The sequence below is a fragment of the Aspergillus novofumigatus genome (genome assembly GCF_002847465.1).
Source record: "Aspergillus novofumigatus IBT 16806 chromosome Unknown P174scaffold_4, whole genome shotgun sequence".
NCBI classification, from domain to species: Eukaryota; Fungi; Ascomycota; class Eurotiomycetes; order Eurotiales; family Aspergillaceae; genus Aspergillus; species Aspergillus novofumigatus.
In genome coordinates this window covers 1,701,750-1,721,213 of record NW_020194277.1, presented here as the reverse complement: position 1 = coordinate 1,721,213, position 19,464 = coordinate 1,701,750, and the positions used below count along the sequence as shown (strand labels likewise).

Genomic DNA, 19,464 nt, shown 5'->3' with positions numbered 1-19,464 from the left:
TTTCATTTGCGAATGTGCGAATACCTAGCAAGTATCTCTATTGACATGACATAATCGATCTCGTTTACCTCGTTATTTCCCAAATTATTCCCATACATGCAGTCCCAGAACGCCAGCCTTCCGTTCAGTAATCATGATCGCTATGAAAACGCTCGCAGCCATTCTAAACAACCTAGAAGAAATGAAGATTGGACTCTTTCCACCCCTGGGCTAAAAGGATCGTCTTGGCAGATTTTTCCATCGCCTCAGGCCCGCAGATGAGTACCATGCTCTCATCGTCAGGCGCCGCAAACTCCTTCAGAAGTGCTTCACCGATGCGTCCTCTCCGGCCAGTCCATGTGTCTGGCGCTTTGCTGAGAGTATGTACAATCGTGCACTTGTTCTTATCTGATGCCTCAAATGCATCGAGCTCGGCTCGACACAGGATATCCTCCTCGTGCCTGTTCCCAAAGAGGACAACGCACAAAGTGGGATCTTGAGGGTCTTGCATCACTGCGCGGAGAACTTGGAAGATCGGGGTGATACCAGTACCGCCGCAGATCATCTTGAAGGAGCGTACGCGCCGCTCCTTACCGCTAATGGTAACCCTGCCGTTTCCGAGATACTCGAACCGGCCTGTAGGGCCCTTGCACTCGATCATTGAGTCCAGGGGAAGCTGGTCGAGGGCCAGTGTCATTTTTCCACCGGGTACAGTTGGCGTTGGAAAGTAGACCTTGATGAGCACATCAACTAACCCCTCTTTGTTGGGATCGGAGAGCGGGGTGTATGACCGAATGATAGTTTCTTTGGTTGTGGGGTCCTGGACCTTGATCATCATATGCTGTCCAATCGGTAGGCCCAGCTTTTGCTTCTGGTGTTCCAGTTCGAAGGTGAATATGCGCGTATCCCAGGAAACATCCCGCTTTGCTGCGAGTTTCACCTTCGTCCATGACCGTGGTTGGAGGAAGAGTGCACGAGGCTCGCTGGGCTCTTCTTCTTTGCCGGCTTCTTTGAGCGCCTTCAGGGACCCCTCGTCCATTGTGCCGATGTGATAGTCAGGCATCATTGCTTTCGCCGTCTCGCTATCTGTTATTGAAGTCAGCTCTGTATTCTCTCAAAGAGAAAAAAGGGACGGTTGTTGCAGAACTCACGGATTTCGGAAAAATCCTCAGTCACATCCAGCCCAATGGAAGAGATGATACTCTGTGCTCCTCCCGGGTGACCTTCAAGGAACGGCTTGCCGTCATAAACTTCTCCCTTCACAATAAACCAATGGGCGCCCTCTTCGTTGTTCTTCTTGAACTCTTCGAGACTAATAGTTCGATTCAAGCCTTCCTTCTTCATGTTGATTTCCTTCACAGGTTCGGGTTCTACAACTGTTTCTCCTTCTTGGCTCTCTCCCCAATTGCCGTTGGTCAGATCGCCGCCAGCCTTCTTGACGCGTTCCATCCAGCCGCCGGCCATGACAGGATGAGTAGGGTGTTCGAACAACAATGTCCCATTCTGTTTTGTGATCGTTACTCGGAACCAAGGATTGTTCATCATTCCGAGAACGGACCAGTACATGTCGCGGGGTTGGACGCTCATCGCTTCATCCATACCTCTCACTAGCAGGGCGTCGCTAGCTTCCAGATCGGACACAGGAATATCGAGAGACCAGAAACACCAGCAGTAACATGTTTCACGCCAAGGCATGTCGACTCTGCCGCCGAACAATTCGCCATCAAAGTCGCGGTACCTGTCCTCAGCATACTGAATGTTCGCCAAACGCCAAGCTGTAAGACGAGTTAGCTTCGCTAAGAGATGATAAAGAATGAACAGCATACATTTGCCTTTGTTCAGCGAGATCTCGACTCTAGTGACTCTTCGGCCTCCTCCAGCATATGCATAACCCCGGGCGGTGTAGGATGGCCCAGCTGTCGCAAGATCAAGGACTTCGTTGTGTTGAGGGTACGCAGCAGCAGAATTCACGTTGAGATCATAAATGGCATAGCGTTCGTCACGCCACCACATCGGATCTGAAGCGGCCATTTCGGGAGAGACGGTCGTTCTGTTGCAAAGCTCAGCAGGTGGCCATTATGAGGTCTTTCGGTCCACTTACGGTAATACTCGGTTGTCATAGATGTGGTACCAGTTGTCACTGGGTGCATCAGTCAAGATCAGTTTCTTGATCCACTTCACGCTTCGACCGCCGATTTGACCAGGTACAACAGCTCTCAAGGGACGACCGTGATCCGGACGAAGAGGCTCGCCATTCATCTTATGCGCAAGCATGATCAATTTGTTGGGATCCATGGCCCAATTGAGCTTGACTGATGTGCCATAATAGCCATTAGGCTATAGCAAAGTCAGTGGACCAGAGAATGGCATGGCAATTCCAGGAGGAATACTGACCAGCTTATCTGCACCCTCCATGCAGACGTACTTGGCTTGACGCAGTGGCTTCGCGTACCGCAGAACATCCGCCATCAAGGGGCCGGTAAAAAGGGCAGTTGAAAGACCAGCTGGTCCCCAAGAGAAACCTTTTGATTTCCGCACTGTGTTTTGCTCCTTGCGTCTGTTTCCGGCGCATACGAGTGTAATTGGGGCTGTGATCTGATCGAATTTCTGCAAAATCTGACGAAAGTTCAAGACGACGGGCCGCTCGACCAGCCTTTACGAGAGTTAGTTCCCTCGGCATTTGAACAACATCATCGAACAATCACTTACCCTTCGATGCTGATCTCCCAGTTTGGAATATCATCGTCACGCACCAGAGGGACAGGTCCATGGTTCCTGACGTAGAAGAGTTCTGGTGATGTCAAGAAACCTTTACGTGGGTGGTGAGCCGAGTGCCATGCCGATTGGAATAAAGTGAGCTTCAAAAGAGAGTTCATACCTTCATTGAACAGGGCTGTCAGTGGAGGTTCGACATTGAATGGGTGGACGCCCGTTAATCTGATGAGCCGAGGGTCTCGAGGAACATGATTGTCTGGTGTGCCCTTGTCTTGAGCGAGGATCTCAGTCGGGTTCGTGGATGGCGGTGGAAGGGGGATATCTGGCAGGTCGAGATTCGAGATCTCCTTGACTGTGATCTGGCCTGGTACTACCGTAAGGCTCTTCGGCAAGACTGTCTGTGTCTCCTGTGTCTGAACTTGGGTTATGGTCGCCATCGCTCAGAGTACCACGGCTGATGATGATGGTATAGAATGAAGGGAACTCGGAGAAGCGAGCCGGCTTTTTTAGACTAGAAATCCCTCTACGATAGGCCAGACAGAAGAAGGCAACCATAGTCAGACTGGAATGAATCAGGAAAATGACGCATTCTGTTTCCAAGTGAGGAAGCCACTAGTCAGACACATTCTCTTGACACAGAAATTGCCATATTTACTTGTACAAACAATGGCCTCGGAGAAAGGCTGGAAGTAGGCCGGGGATATGTTCATGATGACGATCTCCGCGGGATCTCATGGTAGTATTGGGTTGGAAAACAGCTAGATAAGCCTTAAGCTACCACGGTATCTGCTCGGATCGCTGCGATCCCGATAGTGCAAATGAGAACTGGGTCTGGTATCCGCCATATCATAGGAGCTCTCACGCCAGTGTGGACTGTGGACGAGGAAATACAGCCTGTACCTTTATTGGCATGGAAACAAGCTGGGCGCCCTTGGAGCACACTGTGGAATTAGGGAGAATCATGAGACATTTCTTCAAAAATGAGGCCCATTCCTCCCACCCGCCACGGTGGGACGAAAGTAAGGGGACGATCCCAGAAGCAAGTCCAGCGGCTCTGATCTTATTGTTGACCGTGCCACTTTCCCGGGCTCAGTGGCTGTGGTAAGGATCATAGATAGACAGACCAACCGACATAGGTCCCCGGGTATCTCCATGGAAGTCGATCTGGAATTATTCGGGTGGAGGCAAAAGCAATCCTGCTTATCTTTGGTGCTCGGATGGGCTCTCACTCGGCAGAGATAAGGGGTGACAAAGGGCTGGTTTAGTCTCCGCGGAAATAGAAAGGGAGATCCGCTATCGTTCTTATCAGTCCACCCTGACGATAATAGACATGTCTTCATGCAGAGATAGTCGGTCCCTGTTGCCACAATCACTAACAACCCCACGATGGTGTTATGTCGTACGGCTTGACTCTCCGCGAATATCGGCGATTAGGCTCGAACATAGGTGGATGCGATCGTAGCAGGGTTGGCCGATGACAATAAATTATTAGCAGAAATTAAAAGCAACTGACTGGTCGCCTCTTCGTGGATGCCAAGTCAGCCAATCTTGTAGATTGTATATGAGCAGAGAGGTCCTCAGCCATCCCCTAGAAAAGAGATAGAGAGGAGAGTTTAATATCCTTGTAATGACTTGTGGTCAATACTGGCATTGAGGCTTAGTCACGATGCCGTTGATTGACAGCTCAAGAAACAACGATGCTGTCCACAGCAGTATCAGCAACGGTATATCCCATGCGACAGTCGTCGAATCTGTCAGAGACCGAGATTATCGTCACAATGACCCGAACCGGCGGCAAAAGATTGTGGTCGTCGGGTTGGGCATGGTAGCGATCTCATTCATGTATGTTGCCAGCTCGATGGATAAGGACCGATCTCGAGAAGGGTTGCCTACTAACTACCGGTACCATCAAATAGTGAGAAAATCGTCAAACAAGATGCAGAGAGACGCAAGTACGATATTGTTGTGATTGGGGAGGAGCCGCACATTGCCTATAATCGTGTCGGTCTCTCCTCATTTTTTGAACATCGCAAGATCGAGGATTTGTACCTCAATCCCAAGGAATGGGTAAGTACTTAACAATCAAGTATTCAGGCTTTCCATCCAGCTGATACTAAGTTTACATAGTACGGGTCGTTCGAGGACCGGTCATTCGATTATCACCTCAACACCAAAGTCACCGACATTTTCCCTGACCACAAGACCGTCAGGACGTCAACTGGCGACGTCATCCCCTATGATATCCTAGTCCTCGCTACAGGCTCAGATGCAGTACTCCCCACACACACTCCTGGCTATGATGCCAAGGGTATCTTCGTTTACAGAACAATCCAAGACCTGGAACGTCTCATCGAGTTCGCTTCGAAGCACAAGGGCGAGACCGCGGTTACTGTAGGAGGAGGCTTGCTGGGCCTGGAAGCAGCCAAAGCAATGACAGATCTCGAGGATTTCGGAAAGGTCAAACTCATTGACCGCAATAAGTGGGTTTTAGCACGGCAGCTCGACGGTGATGCCGGCACGCTGGTAACTCGGAAGATCAGAGAGCTTGGCCTGGACGTATTACACGAGAAGCGGGTCGCGAAGATCAAAACGGATGACGACAACAACGTCGCTGGCATCATCTTTGAAGATGGGGAAGAGGTTGACTGCTGCTGCATTTGTTTTGCTGTAAGTCTCTATAGAAGAGCACCATCAGTACTCTGCTAAACTTGCCTCTAGATTGGAGTGCGACCCAGAGATGAGCTGGGGCCTCCTGCCGGCATTCAGTGCGCTGGACGGGGAGGTTTTGTGATCAATGAAAGGTCAGTACATATTGTTCTTTCAGATATCTATCGTGAACTGACTCGATACTCGATCTTAGTTTACAAACTTCCATTCCCGACATCTATGCCATTGGCGAATGTGCTAGTTGGGAGAATCAGACGTTCGGGATCATCGCACCCGGGATTGAAATGGCCGATGTGCTTTCCTTCAACCTGACAAATCCCGATAAGGAGCCAAAGAGCTTCAAGCGACCCGATCTGAGCACAAAGCTCAAGCTCCTTGGTGTTGACGTTGCCAGCTTTGGAGACTTCTTTGCCGACAGAGATGGGCCTAAATTCCTTCCGGGGCAACGGCCATCGATTGTCGATGGCTCTGTGAGCGCTGATGGCGACAAAGAGCTCAATGTCAAGGCATTGACATACAAGGACCCCTTCGCCGGAGTCTACAAGAAGTACTTGTTCACTATGGATGGGAAGTACTTGCTTGGAGGTATGATGATTGGCGACACCAAGGACTACGTGAAATTGAACCAGATGGTCAAGAGCCAGAAGCCTCTCGAAGTACCTCCCAGTCAGTTTATCCTTGGATCCCAGAAGGACGGCGAAGAGAATGCCGACGATTTGTAAGTCTTGCGATTGCGTGCTGGACAGGAAAAGGCACTAACACGAACACCACAGAGATGACGACGCTCAGATCTGCTCGTGCCACAATGTCACAAAAGGGGACATCGTTGAAAATGTCAAGAGTGGTACATGCAAGACTATTGGCGAGGTTAAGTCGTGCACGAAAGCAGGGAGTGGCTGTGGTGGCTGTATGCCATTGGTGCAGTCGATCTTCAACAAGGCCATGCTGGACATGGGCCAAGAAGTATCTAACCATCGTAAGTGTCTGATGCAATGACTCTAATGGTATGCTCTAACCAAGTTATAGTCTGCATGCACATCCCATATTCACGAGCCGATCTCTATACTGTAATCGCTGTCAAGAGACTGAAAACATTTGTCGATGTCATGCAGGCCGTGGGAAGGAAGCCGAACTCTCTAGGCTGCGAGATTTGCAAACCTGCCATTGCGTCCATTCTTTCGAGTTTGTTCAACCAGCACATCATGGACAAGGAGCTTCATGACCTTCAAGAGACAAATGACCGATTCCTTGCCAATATCCAGAGAAACGGAACGTTCTCTGTGGTTCCGCGAGTCCCTGGTGGTGAGATCACTGCGGATAAGCTGATCACCATTGGTCAGGTGGCAAAGAAATACGACCTCTACTGCAAGATTACAGGAGGTCAGCGTATTGACTTGTTTGGTGCCAAGAAGCAAGATCTACTTGACATCTGGACGGAGCTCGTGGATGCGGGAATGGAGAGTGGTCACGCTTACGCCAAGTCGCTCCGCACAATCAAGGTACTGCCACCCGTTTAGGTTTATGTTTCCAAGCTGACGTATTCTATCAGAGCTGCGTCGGAACTACATGGTGCCGGTTCGGTATCGGCGACAGTGTTGGAATGGCGGTTCGACTGGAGGAGCGCTACAAGAGTATTCGGTCACCTCATAAGCTCAAGGGAGCGGTATCTGGTTGTGTCAGAGAGTGCGCCGAAGCTCAGAACAAGGAGTAAGTACAAGATCGTTTTTCTAGACTGTAAAGTTGCATGCGGCTAATTTCTGATCAGTTTCGGATTGATTGCAACCGAGAAGGGATACAACATTTTCGTTGGTGGCAATGGAGGTGCCAAACCTCGGCATTCGGAATTGCTTGCGAAAGATGTGCCTCCTGAGAAAGTCATTCCTATCATTGATCGATATCTCATCTTCTATATTAGAACGGCAGACAAACTTCAGCGGACTGCCCGGTGGATCGAGAACCTCCCCGGCGGAATCAACTATCTGCGAGAGGTGATCATCGACGACAAATTGGGGATTGGCGCTGAGATGGAACAGCAGATGGAAGAACTGGTGAACAGCTACTTTTGTGAGTGGACTGAGACGGTCCGCAATCCTAAGCGACGCAAGTACTTTCAACAGTTCGCCAACAGCGATGAGACTGTCGACACGGTTGAGGTCATCAAAGAACGTGAACAGCAGCGGCCCACATACTGGCCCAAGGACTCTGCAAACGAGGACTTCAAGGGTCACCAGTGGTCGACTCTATCATGGCAGCCTGTCGTCGAAGCCAACTACTTTTCAGATGAGCACCCGCAAATTTCCTCGGCCAACATCAAGCGCGGGGATACTCAGTTGGCTATCTTCAAGGTCAAGGGCAAGTACTACGCCACGCAACAAATGTGCCCGCACAAACGCGCCTTCGTCCTATCTGACGGCCTGATTGGCGATGACGATGCGGGTAAATATTGGGTCTCTTGCCCTTACCACAAACGCAACTTCGAGCTCAACGGTGAGCAGGCAGGGCGTTGCACGAATGACGAGAGCATGAACATTGCGACCTTCCCGGTTGAGGAACGCGACGACGGCTGGGTGTATATGAAGCTGCCACCTGTGGAGGAACTAGATTCGGTTCTGGGAACCGAGAAATGGAAGGTGAAGAAGGGGAAGCACCAGACCCGTTCCAGAAGGTCGACAAGAGGTACAAGGGCATGAGGGGCAAGAAGGCGTGTGATATCAGTACGCAAGCGCCGCCGACACAGGCGGCAAACATCATTGATTGGTAGCATGACTATGGCATACAGATGAGGCGTACCGGTTGTCATTAACATTGGGTCCTTTTTACTTGCTATGTTTGCATGTATTATGAGTTGCACAGATATCCTTGTCCTTTAGTATACAATATAGTTGATTATGATCGGAAACATTGTGTATGCCATCCTTGCAAAAGTCGCATATTTGTTCCATGGAGAGCCAAATCCTGCAATATATCAGTACATATCGGGAATGCCTCATCCAAAAATGGTGATTGCTGTAGGAGAGGCTTTGTTGGCGCCTGAATGGACTGAGGCAGGAATGGTATCAGCATTAGGGTAACACCAGTCACGTGAAACAGCCATTGCCTGGCGGCCTGACTGATTGGCTCACCGCTGATCGTTTCTTATCTTCCCCTATCTATGGTACGTATTGCTTTCCCACTTTTCAGACTTCCACCTCCATTCGGGCAGACTACGGTCGAGACAATTTCTGGCCTTATCTCGGTCCCCACTGGGATTATCCACTTTTGTCTCCATCGCTGCCTTAAAAGGAGAGCATTTCTTCTTCACATTTCCGCGGAGCTCGTTGTCAGCCCTCACTATTTTCGTCTCCCAGTCTGGCTGCGTCGGAAGAGAGATGTGCTCTGAGGCTGTGACACACGGCAATGCCGCCACTATCTGTCTCTTCCAGGCACATGGAAGATTCTGAGGGCGTCATTTTCCGGGAGACTGTCCAATGAGGTGCAACCCGGTTATCAACACCTCCGGCTCATCCTCGCCCATGGCCATGACCTACCGAGAATCCCACGCGGGTCCTTCGTTCCTAGTTCCATGGTCTTTGTGGCCATTCTGTCGATCAGTAGGCTCAAGATGCCTGCGGGATCAGCAAATACCAATACAGACGCTATCTGTGTCCTGATATCAGGGCGGTCCGAACGGGGAAACGATGACTCCAGATTTGGCTCTTATCGAACCCTTATCTCTGCAGTGCATTGGCTGGTACGCGGGCTAGCTACCCTGCAGCCCTTTTCAGACCGTCTATCAGATAATTGTATCAGACGCTCTGTGAATCAAAAAAACGATTACCAAGGTGTTGGACCGATGACTGTCCAATAATACGACTCCTATTGTCAGGAACTACGCCATGGGAAAAGGCAAGTGGATCGTCCAGTTAAACTGGGAAGATAGGGTTGACATTATCTTTTCTCATCTTTGCTTATCCGTTACGAATATCAAAAAGACAGCAGCTCCCTCTGATCTAATCTATACGGAGGATATGCGTCCGTCATAGGCCATGTAGCTACATGGCCTCGAATCAGTGCAACACTCCTAGGAGATAGCTGATGCTTTAGGCTTGCCACACATGGAAATCAAGATGTCTGCAGCGCTTACGTCGTTTGTCTTTTTCTGGTACACCTTTCTCTGCCTCTGAGGCATCATCTTATATAGCCGTTGCTCCTGTCCATGACAGTCCGCCGAACAGATCTAGACAGCAATCAAGCTTTCTTATACATTCTCATTAGTCTACTTGTCTTGGAATAACTGGTGGCCCGTTGCGCAATCAATCGGTCCAAACTACTGTCTGCTTTGTCAACTCTCGGTTGTACGCCGACCAACTAGCAGGGGAAGTACTTCGGGCAATAATGGACACACTCAAATTACTTGTCGTCTCTCCGGAGATCAACCCCAGTAACCGAAAAGCAAGGTCGATACCAGTCCTCAATCCCTTCGACCGATATGGCCGGGTATTCTTCTTCTCGTGGCTCGGCTTCATGGTGGCATTCCTGTCATGGTATGCATTTCCACCTCTGGTAAGTCAATGGTCTCCTATACGGGAAGCACTTGGAGAAGTGGAACAATTGACTGAGACTGGCTGTCTAGTTAACGGTGACCATTCGCAAAGATCTTCATATGACACAGCAACAAGTCGCAAACTCGAACATTGTTGCTCTTCTGGCTACGTAAGTATTGAAAAAGTTCTTCTGAATCAAGCACGCTGACGAGCACAGATTCCTTGTTCGATTCATCGCTGGGCCGCTATGTGACCGCTTCGGACCTCGACTTGTTTTCATCGGCCTCTTGCTTTGTGGCTCTATTCCTACGGCTATGGCTGGTCTGGTGACCACCCCTAGTGGTTTAATCGCACTGCGTTTCTTCGTCGGCATCCTTGGTGGTACATTTGTCCCTTGCCAAGTATGGTGCACCGGTTTCTTCGATAAGAACATTGTGGGGACCGCCAACTCTCTGGCCGCAGGCTGGGGTAATGCTGGAGGTGGAATCACATAGTAAGACGCCCGCCCGGGTAAATCTACCGCCATGGGGCTCTCTGACATTTGTCCTCGCAGTTTCATCATGCCTGCTATCTACGACTCGCTTGTTCACTCTCAAGGCCTCGCACCGCATAAAGCATGGCGCGTTTCCTACATTGTCCCATTCATAATCATCGTCGTCCTGGCTCTCTGCATGCTGTTCATATGCGAGGATACCCCTACTGGCAATTGGTCGGAGCGCCACATCTGGATGAAGGAGAACAATGAATCCCAAGCCAATATCATCAATCTTATGTCGGGCAGCCCCTCTACCCGCCCATCTGGTCCTCCGTCTATCAATCTATCTACTCCGCAATCCGAGAAGAAGGGTATCCAGACACCTCAGATGGTCGATCCTGAAGCTCAAGCTGTTGGACAGGTTGACATCCTCAGAACAGACACCGTGGTGGCCCCCAGCAGCAAGGAGGTCATGAACGTTCTTCTCAGTCTCTCCACAGCCGCTGTTGCCATCCCATATGCCTGTTCCTTTGGATCCGAGCTCGCTATCAACTCCATTCTGGGCGAATTCTATTCCAAGAACTTCCCTGACATGGGCCAAACCGAGTCCGGCCGCTGGGCAGCCATGTTCGGCCTTCTGAACGTCGTTTTCCGTCCTGCTGGTGGATTCATTGCAGACATGCTGTACAAGTACACAGGAGCCGTATGGTCCAAGAAACTTCTTCTGTCTTTCCTCGGTGTTGTCACGGGTGCTTTCCAACTGGCCATTGGCCTCACCGACCCTCGATCCGAAGCAACCATGTTCGGTCTCACCGCCGGACTGGCATTCTTCTTGGAAGCATGCAATGGCGCCAACTTCGCCGTCGTACCTCACGTTCATCCTTTCGCGAATGGTAAGATACCTCTCTTCCGTCCTTTCCCTGAAGCCCCACTTGCTAACGATCTGTCTCTGCAGGTGTTGTCTCCGGTGCCGTAGGCGGCATGGGAAACCTTGGCGGAATCATCTTCGCCATCATCATCCGATGCAATGAGACGCAGTACAGCCGGTCCCTCTGGATCATCGGCGTGATCTCCATCGCCGCCAACCTGGCCGTTTCGTGGATTCGACCAGTACCGAAATCCCAAATGATGCGGCAATGACCACAATACGAATTGTTACGATAGAACCTCCTGCATGATTCCACGTTCGACTTGCATTTTGGATACCTCGGATCATCAGCGATACATAGATCGGCGTTTGGATGCATTCTGCTTTGGGAACTCTTCACATATCACCTTGGAATTTTATTACTAGTCTTAATGAAGATTCATGATTCTCAAACATACACATATCTCACACCTAGATATAACCTTGTCCATCTTTAATAATCACCATAGAAATTGTACTCCGTCCAAATCCCCCACATAATCCAATCTCGGGTCAAAGCACCCCGAGCGGAATCCTAAGAGGGGCATCACAATCAGAACAGAACAACAAGTTCCTTCTCCATCCTTCTCAATAAAAATATCAATAGCTAGCATCGCATTGATACACATCTCACCGAAACCGAAACAGCCCATAACCCAGCCAAAAAAAAAAAAAAATGGCACCAGTCCGCCGCATCGCGCAAATCGTCCACCTGAAGCCCTCCGCCGTCAAGGCCTATAAAGAATGCCACGCGAACGTATGGCCCGAGGTCCTGCAGCAGATCGAGGATTGCAATATCAGAGACTGTGCGTAGAGACTTTACCTTTCCATATGCAGAGATTAAAGCATGCTGGGGGCTTAGCTGATTAAGTGATTATGACCTTTATGTAGACTCGATCTTCTTCGACAATGAGCGCACGTTATTTGCGACGTTCAAGTATGTCGGGGACGACTATGAGGCTGATATGGAGAAGATGAGGGCGAATCCGAAAGTGCGGGAGTGGTGGGCGATGACTGATGGGATGCAGGTATGCTGGTTCAGCTGACTGAAGTTACGAACATAAAAAATGGGTCGACACTGATGTGTTCTTACTTGCAGGAGAGTCCCATTCCTGGTGCTGTGGGCAGTGCAGAGGGCCCTGGGTGGTGGAAGGTCCTGGACGAAGTCTTTTACACCGATTGAACTTTGGATTAGATGCCAGCATAATAATTTAATACTTACGAGACCCTTGCTTCGGTGATTCAGGTACGACATTGACATGCCGGAGCTGGAAGAATGCTCCGATTAAAAACGGCACAAGATAATGCAATACTGCTGCTAGCAGCAGAGAGCAAATGGATTATTAAATTCAAGCAAAGTGCCTGTCGCATTAGGATGCTCAGGAGTCAAGATGGTTTCCAAAATCGTGGATATCAACCAGGATTCTCCAGATTTTCAGGAATCCAGACACTGGGTGAGCATCGCCGGTAACGCTAAGATTGAACGAACGAAGAAACCGTAGAGATAAGCATTGCAGAGATGGGTATCTTCACCAGGAAATTCCGCAACCACCCAAGATTTGCTCCCAAGAACGCCTTATCCATCAAGCAAGCAAAAGAGGACTGTCATAACTCGTTGAATCCCAAGCTTGTACTCGCGGAATGCGGACGACCATCGCCTTTAGTCAACGCTTGGGGGCACATCCTTGAGAATTTCCCAACCGTACTCTTCCTCTGGTTTCTCTGGCTCCATACCAAGGGCATTGCGATACGCGCGTACCTCGTTCTGTAAACCAGAGACGATGCGAATGGGCAACTCTTCCTCTTCGCAGCGAAGGCGGTAGGCAGTGCGGATCATCTCAGCGCACTTCATGGTCTGAGAGTGCCAATGGTCGCGGTCGAGACGACTTTCCAGATGAGCGTCGCGTTCGGCTTGGAGCAGATTGTTGTAGTGGCGTTTCTGAGCAAGGAAATTCATGTTGTTGTTCTGACAGTAGTTGCGGATCTGTTCGACCATGGTTCCAACAGCTGCTTCATATTCACCGATCAGTCTGGTGTTCTCGACCTGTTCCTGCTTCAAAACCTCAACAAGGCGCTTCTCCTTCGCGAGGGCACGTTCGAGTTCGGCGATACGGGCAGCTAACATAGAGAACTGTCAGCGGCCTTTAAATTCGAGAGACAATGGTAAACTTGGCTTCCTACCGGAAATTTCACCATTGACCTGCTGCAAGCTGGGAGTAGTTCCTTCGGAAGAGGCACGCTTCTGCAATCTCTGTCAGCGAAACATCCAAACAGCAGATTCGCAGAGCTACAGTGTAGCCTTCACGATCCGACCAACGTACCATGATTTCCTCCGCAGTAGATACAATGCTCTTGGTCGTCTCGCGGTTGTTCTTCAAAACCTCACTCAGCTCCAACACCATCTCATACAGATGATGAAGATCCATTTGATGGCCGGCATTCATAGGTATGCTAGCGTTCATACCGGGTATTCCACTACCGTTGACCTGAGTCGAGGGGCTCGGCATGGCGGGGGACATCGACTGACGAGAAGCGTTGGGCAAATTTGCGGAGTTACCGGTGTTGTCGACGTAATTAGAGAACATGCCCGAACCAGGGTTGTTGCTAGGAATACCACTGCCGCTGTTCAGGGACATACTCGCGGAAGCGAAGGCAGAGTTCAATTCGTCGAGCGTAGACGGATTGATGCTTGCTGGAGATCCGCCAACCTCCTCGCACCAGAGAGAAGGGTCTTCAACAATACCTAGAACTTCCTTTCTAAATTTCTCAAGGTCACGACGACTAACGTGGGTGGAGCGACGGCGATGTCCACGCACGAAAGGTGCCTTGGAATCCGCGGGGAAAGTAGACGCGTCGATGGTGCCGGATTGAGGTGTCTGACAGAAGAGTGGACTATCGGCCAGTGACACAAGGGAAAGGGACTCCTCCGGGGATGCCTGTGGAAGTGAAGAATCCAGCTCGAGCTCTCGCGGTGCCGGAGATGCTAGAGGAGGGTAGTCAAGCTTGGGGGAAGCTGGAGGGACGCCAACACCAAAACAGTCAAGCGCCGGAGTTTCGGAAACACAACTCCGATCATCTTCACTAGTAATGGAGACTGGAGCACTGGAATCATCATTCTCCATCCCTTCCATATTGCCAGTTGATAGGAAGTGGTGAACGATGGGAGCTCTGGAATAAAAAAGTATCTGGATGATTGTTCTACACTAAGTGAGGGGCAAGAAACGATAAATTGCGACAGGTAGGAGTAGGTGACAATGGTGACTAGCAGGAAAGTAGTCCATTAGTTTCATGATTTTCTCTTCATTATTATGTCGCTGGCACCTGCTGTATGTGAATTTGCCGTGCCGCTGCAGTCAATCTGCCCCAGGTTTCCCTTCAAACCCCCTTGCAACCCTTTAATGACATAAAAATAGCAATCGCATCAGTCATTTTCTACCGGGAATATGATACAAACTACAGAGTACTAAGCTTTGAATGTCTTCTGCCTTACTTCGGAATAACAGATAGTCTCCGTCTCGGCCGATTTCTTGGTGTCTTCGTATCTGACCTCTGCCTAGTTTGAGTTCAGGTCTGCTCATGTCATGTCGAGAAGCGCTGCAAGCTTCTCATCTGCTCCTAATGCATAAGGCGGGCTTCTTTCCGAAGAGGTGTTCCTCTCCTTACTCTGCTCGATCCGGCCGCCGACGCGGGCAACAAGCATTCGCATTTTTTCCAACTCTTGAACAAGCTCACCGTCTCTCGTGACAAGGTTGGGCTGGATATTGTTCTGAGGCTCGGTGAAAGGTTCCAGTAATTTCTGTAACCGCCTCAACTGGTCAAGGCGCCGTTGTCGTTGCTGTCGCTCAATGTCTAGGCGCATAAGCCGTTCTCGTAGCTCCTGATACCTGTACCACGACCATCAGCCAGATGAAATCAAAAATTATCTTGTGTGATTTCAAACCTTAACCGCTCCTCCTCACTTGCATGTTGGTCCTCTAATTCCGCGGGCAATTGAGTAATGTTGCTGCGATATGTCAGCAAGGTGGGCTGAGAGGCGTCCGTATCGCAGAACTCACAGGTGACTGCACAAATCTACTGTAGTCTCCAACCGCTTGTCGGAAAATCCAACAGTGTGTGTGGCCTGACTAACTAATGACCAGTAAAGGCTTGTGATTTGTTGCGCGACATGTTGAATTGCTTGAGAGGAGTAGATGATGCGATTGTGCTGTTTCAAGGCTCCGTTTACTAGAAACGTTAAGTCACTGAGTACACATTGAGATGGACTTGCAATTAATTCCCATCTCGAGGACATCAAGCAGTGCAGGCAGCAAAGGACTAAGCCTAGGACAGACTCACATTTCTGCAGCGCATCCTGAACCGCCTTATCACTCAACTCATCCTCCTCCGACTCAGTCGCGTAGATTCTCCAATCTTCCGGTGGCTCAAGGCTCTCTGACAGAATCCGCACCTGCGCCCTGATAAATGCTGATTTCAGTTCGAAGACAGTTCGACTTGCATCCATTGCCCCATATCGACACCTGCGTCCTCAATTCGACAACCGAAGGGATCGCGCAGACAGCTCCGTCGCGTGGAATCTCGCTATCGATAACAGATCACGTGATATTGACAATACATTCTCGCTGTGGGATCCAATGATCTTTCCTACGTAGCAATTGTGTCCATTATAGTTCTGCGACTTGCAATTTATGCGAAGTGGTGGTCAAAATAATTAATGATCATGCAAGTCCCTTCCTCGGCTTTTGTGAGCACATTAGAGAGGTAGATGGCTTACGCTCTACTTTTCTCTAACCTCGGCAATCCACCAGGTGTTCTGGCCTGGTTGCTACTCCGCAGTAACAAATACCGGCCTCAGCCCAGCAAGTTGATACGGAGTGACTTGGTTAACTGAAGTCAAATAAATCCTCCATTAAGATACCGCACGGCTTTCTTCAATTTTATTCTGCATCATGCTCGAAAACAAGAAGCCAGTGGGCTTACTCTTCGACATTGGAGGAGTATGTGTAAGGCTGCCGAATAATAACCATATCTTTGAAGACTTTACTGATGAGGGCTAGGTCGTTTCTCCCTTTCAAGCCATTCTGGACTATGAGCTTGCAAACAGCATCCCCAAGGGATGGGTAAATTTCAGTATCTCGCGCACATCGCCAAACGGCAGCTGGCACAAGCTTGAGCGAGGCGAGATAAAACTGGATGCGGACTTCTTCAAAGCGTTCAACGGAGATCTACGAAACCCAGATTTATGGAAGCAGTTCCATGAGAGACTGCAGAAGAATCAAACAACCGGTGTGCCAACATCGGCACCCCCACTGCCCGAAATCGACGCAGAATGGCTCTTCTGGGAGATGATGCGAGTGTCAAGGACGCCAGACCCATACATGTACCCGGCGCTGCAGAAGCTGAAAGCGTCAGGGCAGTTCATTATTGGTGCTCTGTCAAATACAGTCATATTCCCTGATGGGCATCCTTATAACAGTGACTCAAACGGCGTCAAGTCGCAATTCGACTTTTTCATCTCATCGGCGCATACAGGGCTCAGGAAGCCAGATCCCAAGATCTATGCAGCTGCGCTGAAGGAGATGGACACATTGGCGAAAAAGAGAGGCTTGCAAGGGGTAGAGCCTTCAGATGTTATCTTCCTCGATGACATCGGGGAGAACTTGAAGGCCGCAAAGAAGGCTGGATTACGAACAATCAAGGTCAACCTTGGCCGGACACAGGATGCTATCAGAGAATTAGAGAAGATCACTGGCCTGCAATTGCTAGAAGCTGGGGACAAGGCCAAGCTTTGAGCCGAAAGGAACTGCAACGCAAATACTGCGCCAAATGCGATAGATATTCTTTTTGTAGATTATTCTTCTTTGAGCCATATTCTTCATGTGCAATATTCCAAATTAATTAGAATAGTGTAGTGTTATTCATAGTATTTTTCGAACTGTCTACCGATACTGCGTAGTGCTGTCTGTACTCCGTTGTGGTTGTCCCCCGCTCGTGGCCAACCTCAATTTGTGCTGGGATGCAGCCACGCTAAGCGAAACCATCCACAAAGTCAGCCCACGAAATTTCCAACCTCTTCAGTCCTCCTCTGCAGCCAACGTCGACAACTCGGTCTTCAATTCCCGGCAACAGTCAAGATGGTGAGTCTTATTGTTGTTTCAGGTGAATGATAGCACCTGCTGCATTGTTCACCTTTCTACCAAGTCGTCCTGGCGATCGGCGAAATTTTTTTTATTTCTTGTTGGTCGCTGTGTGGGACGGGAAACGGGTCTTTGCAAGATGCTTCGGACGCCTGTGTTTGAATGTTTCTGAAGCGCAAATTGCTGACTCGGGGGTTTTTCTTCTTGTAGCCTTTCCACAAGCTCGTCAAGAACAGCGCGTACTACAGGTGAGTCTCTGGGTGGAATTATCATTTGGGTGACCGCAGAACTAACAATCTCAACCACAGTCGCTACCAGACTAAGTACCGCCGCCGCAGAGAGGGCAAGACCGACTACTATGCCCGTAAGCGCCTGATCACGCAGGCCAAGAACAAGTACAACGCTCCCAAGTACCGTCTCGTTGTGCGCTTCACCAACCGCGACATCATCACCCAGATCGTCTACTCTGAGATCACCGGTGATAAGGTGTTCGCCAGCGCCTACTCCCACGAGCTCAAGCGCTATGGTATCACCCAGGGTCTGACCAACTGGGCTGCCGCCTATGCCACCGGTCTGCTCCTTGCCCGCCGTACCCTCAAGAAGCTCGGCCTTGACGAGCAGTTCACCGGTGTTGAGGAGGCCGATGGTGAGTACAAGCTCACCGAGGCCGTCGAGACCGACGATGGCACCCGCCGCCCATTCAAGGCCTTCCTTGACGTTGGTCTTGTCCGTACCTCCACTGGTGCCCGTGTCTTCGGTGCCATGAAGGGTGCTTCCGACGGTGGTATCTTCATCCCCCACTCTGAGAACCGCTTCCCCGGTTTCGACATTGAGTCCGAGGAGCTCGACGCTGAGACCCTCCGCAACTACATCTTCGGTGGCCACGTCTCTGAGTACATGGAGACCCTCGCCGACGACGATGAGGAGCGCTACCGCAGCCAGTTCGCCAAGTACATCGAGAACGAGATCGATGCTGGTGACCTCGAGGACATCTACACTGAGGCCCACAAGGCCATCCGCGAGGACCCCTTCAAGAAGGACGAGGACGAGGAGCCCAAGAAGTCCAAGGAGGAGTGGAAGGCCGAGAGCAAGAAGTACAGAAAGACCAAGCTGTCCCACGAGGAGAGGAAGGCTCGCGTTGAGCAGAAGATCCGTGAGCTCGCTGCTTAAATGTGCTTCAGTGAAATGGCAGCTGGGTCATGTTGGAAGTATCACCGAGCGGGATAGTTCAACAAAAAGTGTACTTCTCACACAACCCCAAAAAAAAGCAATTTTCAAGGGAACTATGTTCTGCCAAATCGGCGTTTTTCTCGAGTGTAAATTGATGGGACCTTTACTACGAGCGCATGTTTTACGTCTGGGATATCCTTGGGGTTTTTTTTTTCGGAGCAATTAGCAGGGTTTTCTTTTCAAGGGAATCAATCGTTTGAACCATTCTAATTGCTCCGGTAATGTGTCGACATGCCAGGCTTTCGATCCCGGTAGCCAGCCGAGTAATCAAAACAACATGGTGCTGCCAGTTAGTAGGACCCAAATCGAAAGCTACGCGATTAGAACATATCCGTACTAAAGCCCAAACCGTCTGCGCTGTACCTCAGGATACCTGGGTGAATATTGTGGGCCTGGTCAGTGGGCTATTGGGTTACTGTGGATCATATGCATAGGAGACTATTGGCGAGCTAAGCGATGAAGCATGCCTTAGGTTGTAGTGTGGACCCCTACTTACCCTAATCTGGACATATCGAACATTCGGAGAACGCTCGGAGCGTATTTCCCTGATGGGCATTATTGAGGTCTAAGATCTTGCATGTCACTAATAGACATGGTAAAGAACAGTGTCAATTTGTTCGTCTCTGTGCCGAGAGGCGGTGGAGGATTCAGTGACTACTTAGTGTACCCGGTAAAGGACATACTGGTACCGAAAATAATGTGCATATTCAATAATCGTACTCAATGGCTTGAGAGAGAGATATATATATGTAGGAAAGACGGGTGACTCTTCCCAAGTATGTACAGGCTTCTTGCATTACTCACTGGATAATGGCATACATTCCAATACTGCTC

At 49.9% G+C, this 19,464-nt stretch overlaps 8 protein-coding genes across 8 annotated transcripts; 5 read left to right on the top strand and 3 right to left on the bottom strand.

The window, feature by feature from the left end:
- Window positions 1–172: 172 nt before the first annotated feature.
- Window positions 173–3,131, bottom strand: niaD (nitrate reductase NiaD; the record flags this gene model as incomplete). The annotated part of the gene is made up of 7 exons (XM_024829854.1): window positions 173–1,065; window positions 1,131–1,754; window positions 1,806–2,029; window positions 2,081–2,316; window positions 2,374–2,632; window positions 2,689–2,788; window positions 2,858–3,131. 7 exons carry the CDS (start codon window positions 3,129–3,131, stop codon window positions 173–175), a joined length of 2,610 nt encoding a protein of 869 aa, XP_024682680.1.
- Window positions 3,132–4,360: 1,229 nt separating this feature from the next.
- niiA (nitrite reductase niiA) lies at window positions 4,361–8,051 on the top strand (the record flags this gene model as incomplete). The annotated part of the gene is made up of 9 exons (XM_024824882.1): window positions 4,361–4,536; window positions 4,611–4,761; window positions 4,822–5,361; window positions 5,413–5,495; window positions 5,555–6,079; window positions 6,135–6,337; window positions 6,388–6,860; window positions 6,911–7,068; window positions 7,127–8,051. The coding sequence occupies 9 exons, from the start codon at window positions 4,361–4,363 to the stop codon at window positions 8,049–8,051; spliced, it is 3,234 nt and encodes a 1,077-aa protein (XP_024682679.1).
- Window positions 8,052–9,735: 1,684 nt separating this feature from the next.
- P174DRAFT_450999 (MFS transporter) lies at window positions 9,736–11,499 on the top strand (the record flags this gene model as incomplete). Its single annotated transcript, XM_024828988.1, has 5 exons — window positions 9,736–9,903; window positions 9,974–10,053; window positions 10,102–10,377; window positions 10,438–11,252; window positions 11,315–11,499. 5 exons carry the CDS (start codon window positions 9,736–9,738, stop codon window positions 11,497–11,499), a joined length of 1,524 nt encoding a protein of 507 aa, XP_024682678.1.
- A 154-nt stretch (window positions 11,500–11,653) lies between these two features.
- On the top strand, window positions 11,654–12,519 carry P174DRAFT_170842 (L-rhamnose mutarotase). The gene is made up of 3 exons (XM_024821229.1): window positions 11,654–12,072; window positions 12,158–12,294; window positions 12,366–12,519. The coding sequence occupies exons 1-3, from the start codon at window positions 11,943–11,945 to the stop codon at window positions 12,447–12,449; spliced, it is 351 nt and encodes a 116-aa protein (XP_024682677.1). The 5' UTR covers window positions 11,654–11,942; the 3' UTR covers window positions 12,450–12,519.
- A 407-nt stretch (window positions 12,520–12,926) lies between these two features.
- Window positions 12,927–14,397, bottom strand: P174DRAFT_460188 (uncharacterized protein; the record flags this gene model as incomplete). Its single annotated transcript, XM_024829853.1, has 3 exons — window positions 12,927–13,384; window positions 13,436–13,508; window positions 13,588–14,397. 3 exons carry the CDS (start codon window positions 14,395–14,397, stop codon window positions 12,927–12,929), a joined length of 1,341 nt encoding a protein of 446 aa, XP_024682676.1.
- A 91-nt stretch (window positions 14,398–14,488) lies between these two features.
- On the bottom strand, window positions 14,489–15,969 carry P174DRAFT_170831 (kinetochore subunit FTA4 family protein). Its single transcript, XM_024821228.1, has 4 exons — window positions 15,602–15,969; window positions 15,322–15,490; window positions 15,207–15,269; window positions 14,489–15,150 (listed from the first exon to the last, which is right to left on the bottom strand). The coding sequence occupies exons 1-4, from the start codon at window positions 15,765–15,767 to the stop codon at window positions 14,841–14,843; spliced, it is 708 nt and encodes a 235-aa protein (XP_024682675.1). The 5' UTR covers window positions 15,768–15,969; the 3' UTR covers window positions 14,489–14,840.
- On the top strand, window positions 15,848–17,151 carry P174DRAFT_389140 (HAD family hydrolase). The gene is made up of 2 exons (XM_024823435.1): window positions 15,848–16,266; window positions 16,321–17,151. The coding sequence occupies exons 1-2, from the start codon at window positions 16,213–16,215 to the stop codon at window positions 17,053–17,055; spliced, it is 789 nt and encodes a 262-aa protein (XP_024682674.1). The 5' UTR covers window positions 15,848–16,212; the 3' UTR covers window positions 17,056–17,151.
- Window positions 17,152–17,539: 388 nt separating this feature from the next.
- P174DRAFT_420637 (60S ribosomal protein uL18) lies at window positions 17,540–18,570 on the top strand (the record flags this gene model as incomplete). Its single annotated transcript, XM_024824881.1, has 3 exons — window positions 17,540–17,554; window positions 17,611–17,648; window positions 17,709–18,570. 3 exons carry the CDS (start codon window positions 17,540–17,542, stop codon window positions 18,568–18,570), a joined length of 915 nt encoding a protein of 304 aa, XP_024682673.1.
- Between the last annotated feature and the right edge of the window lie 894 nt (window positions 18,571–19,464).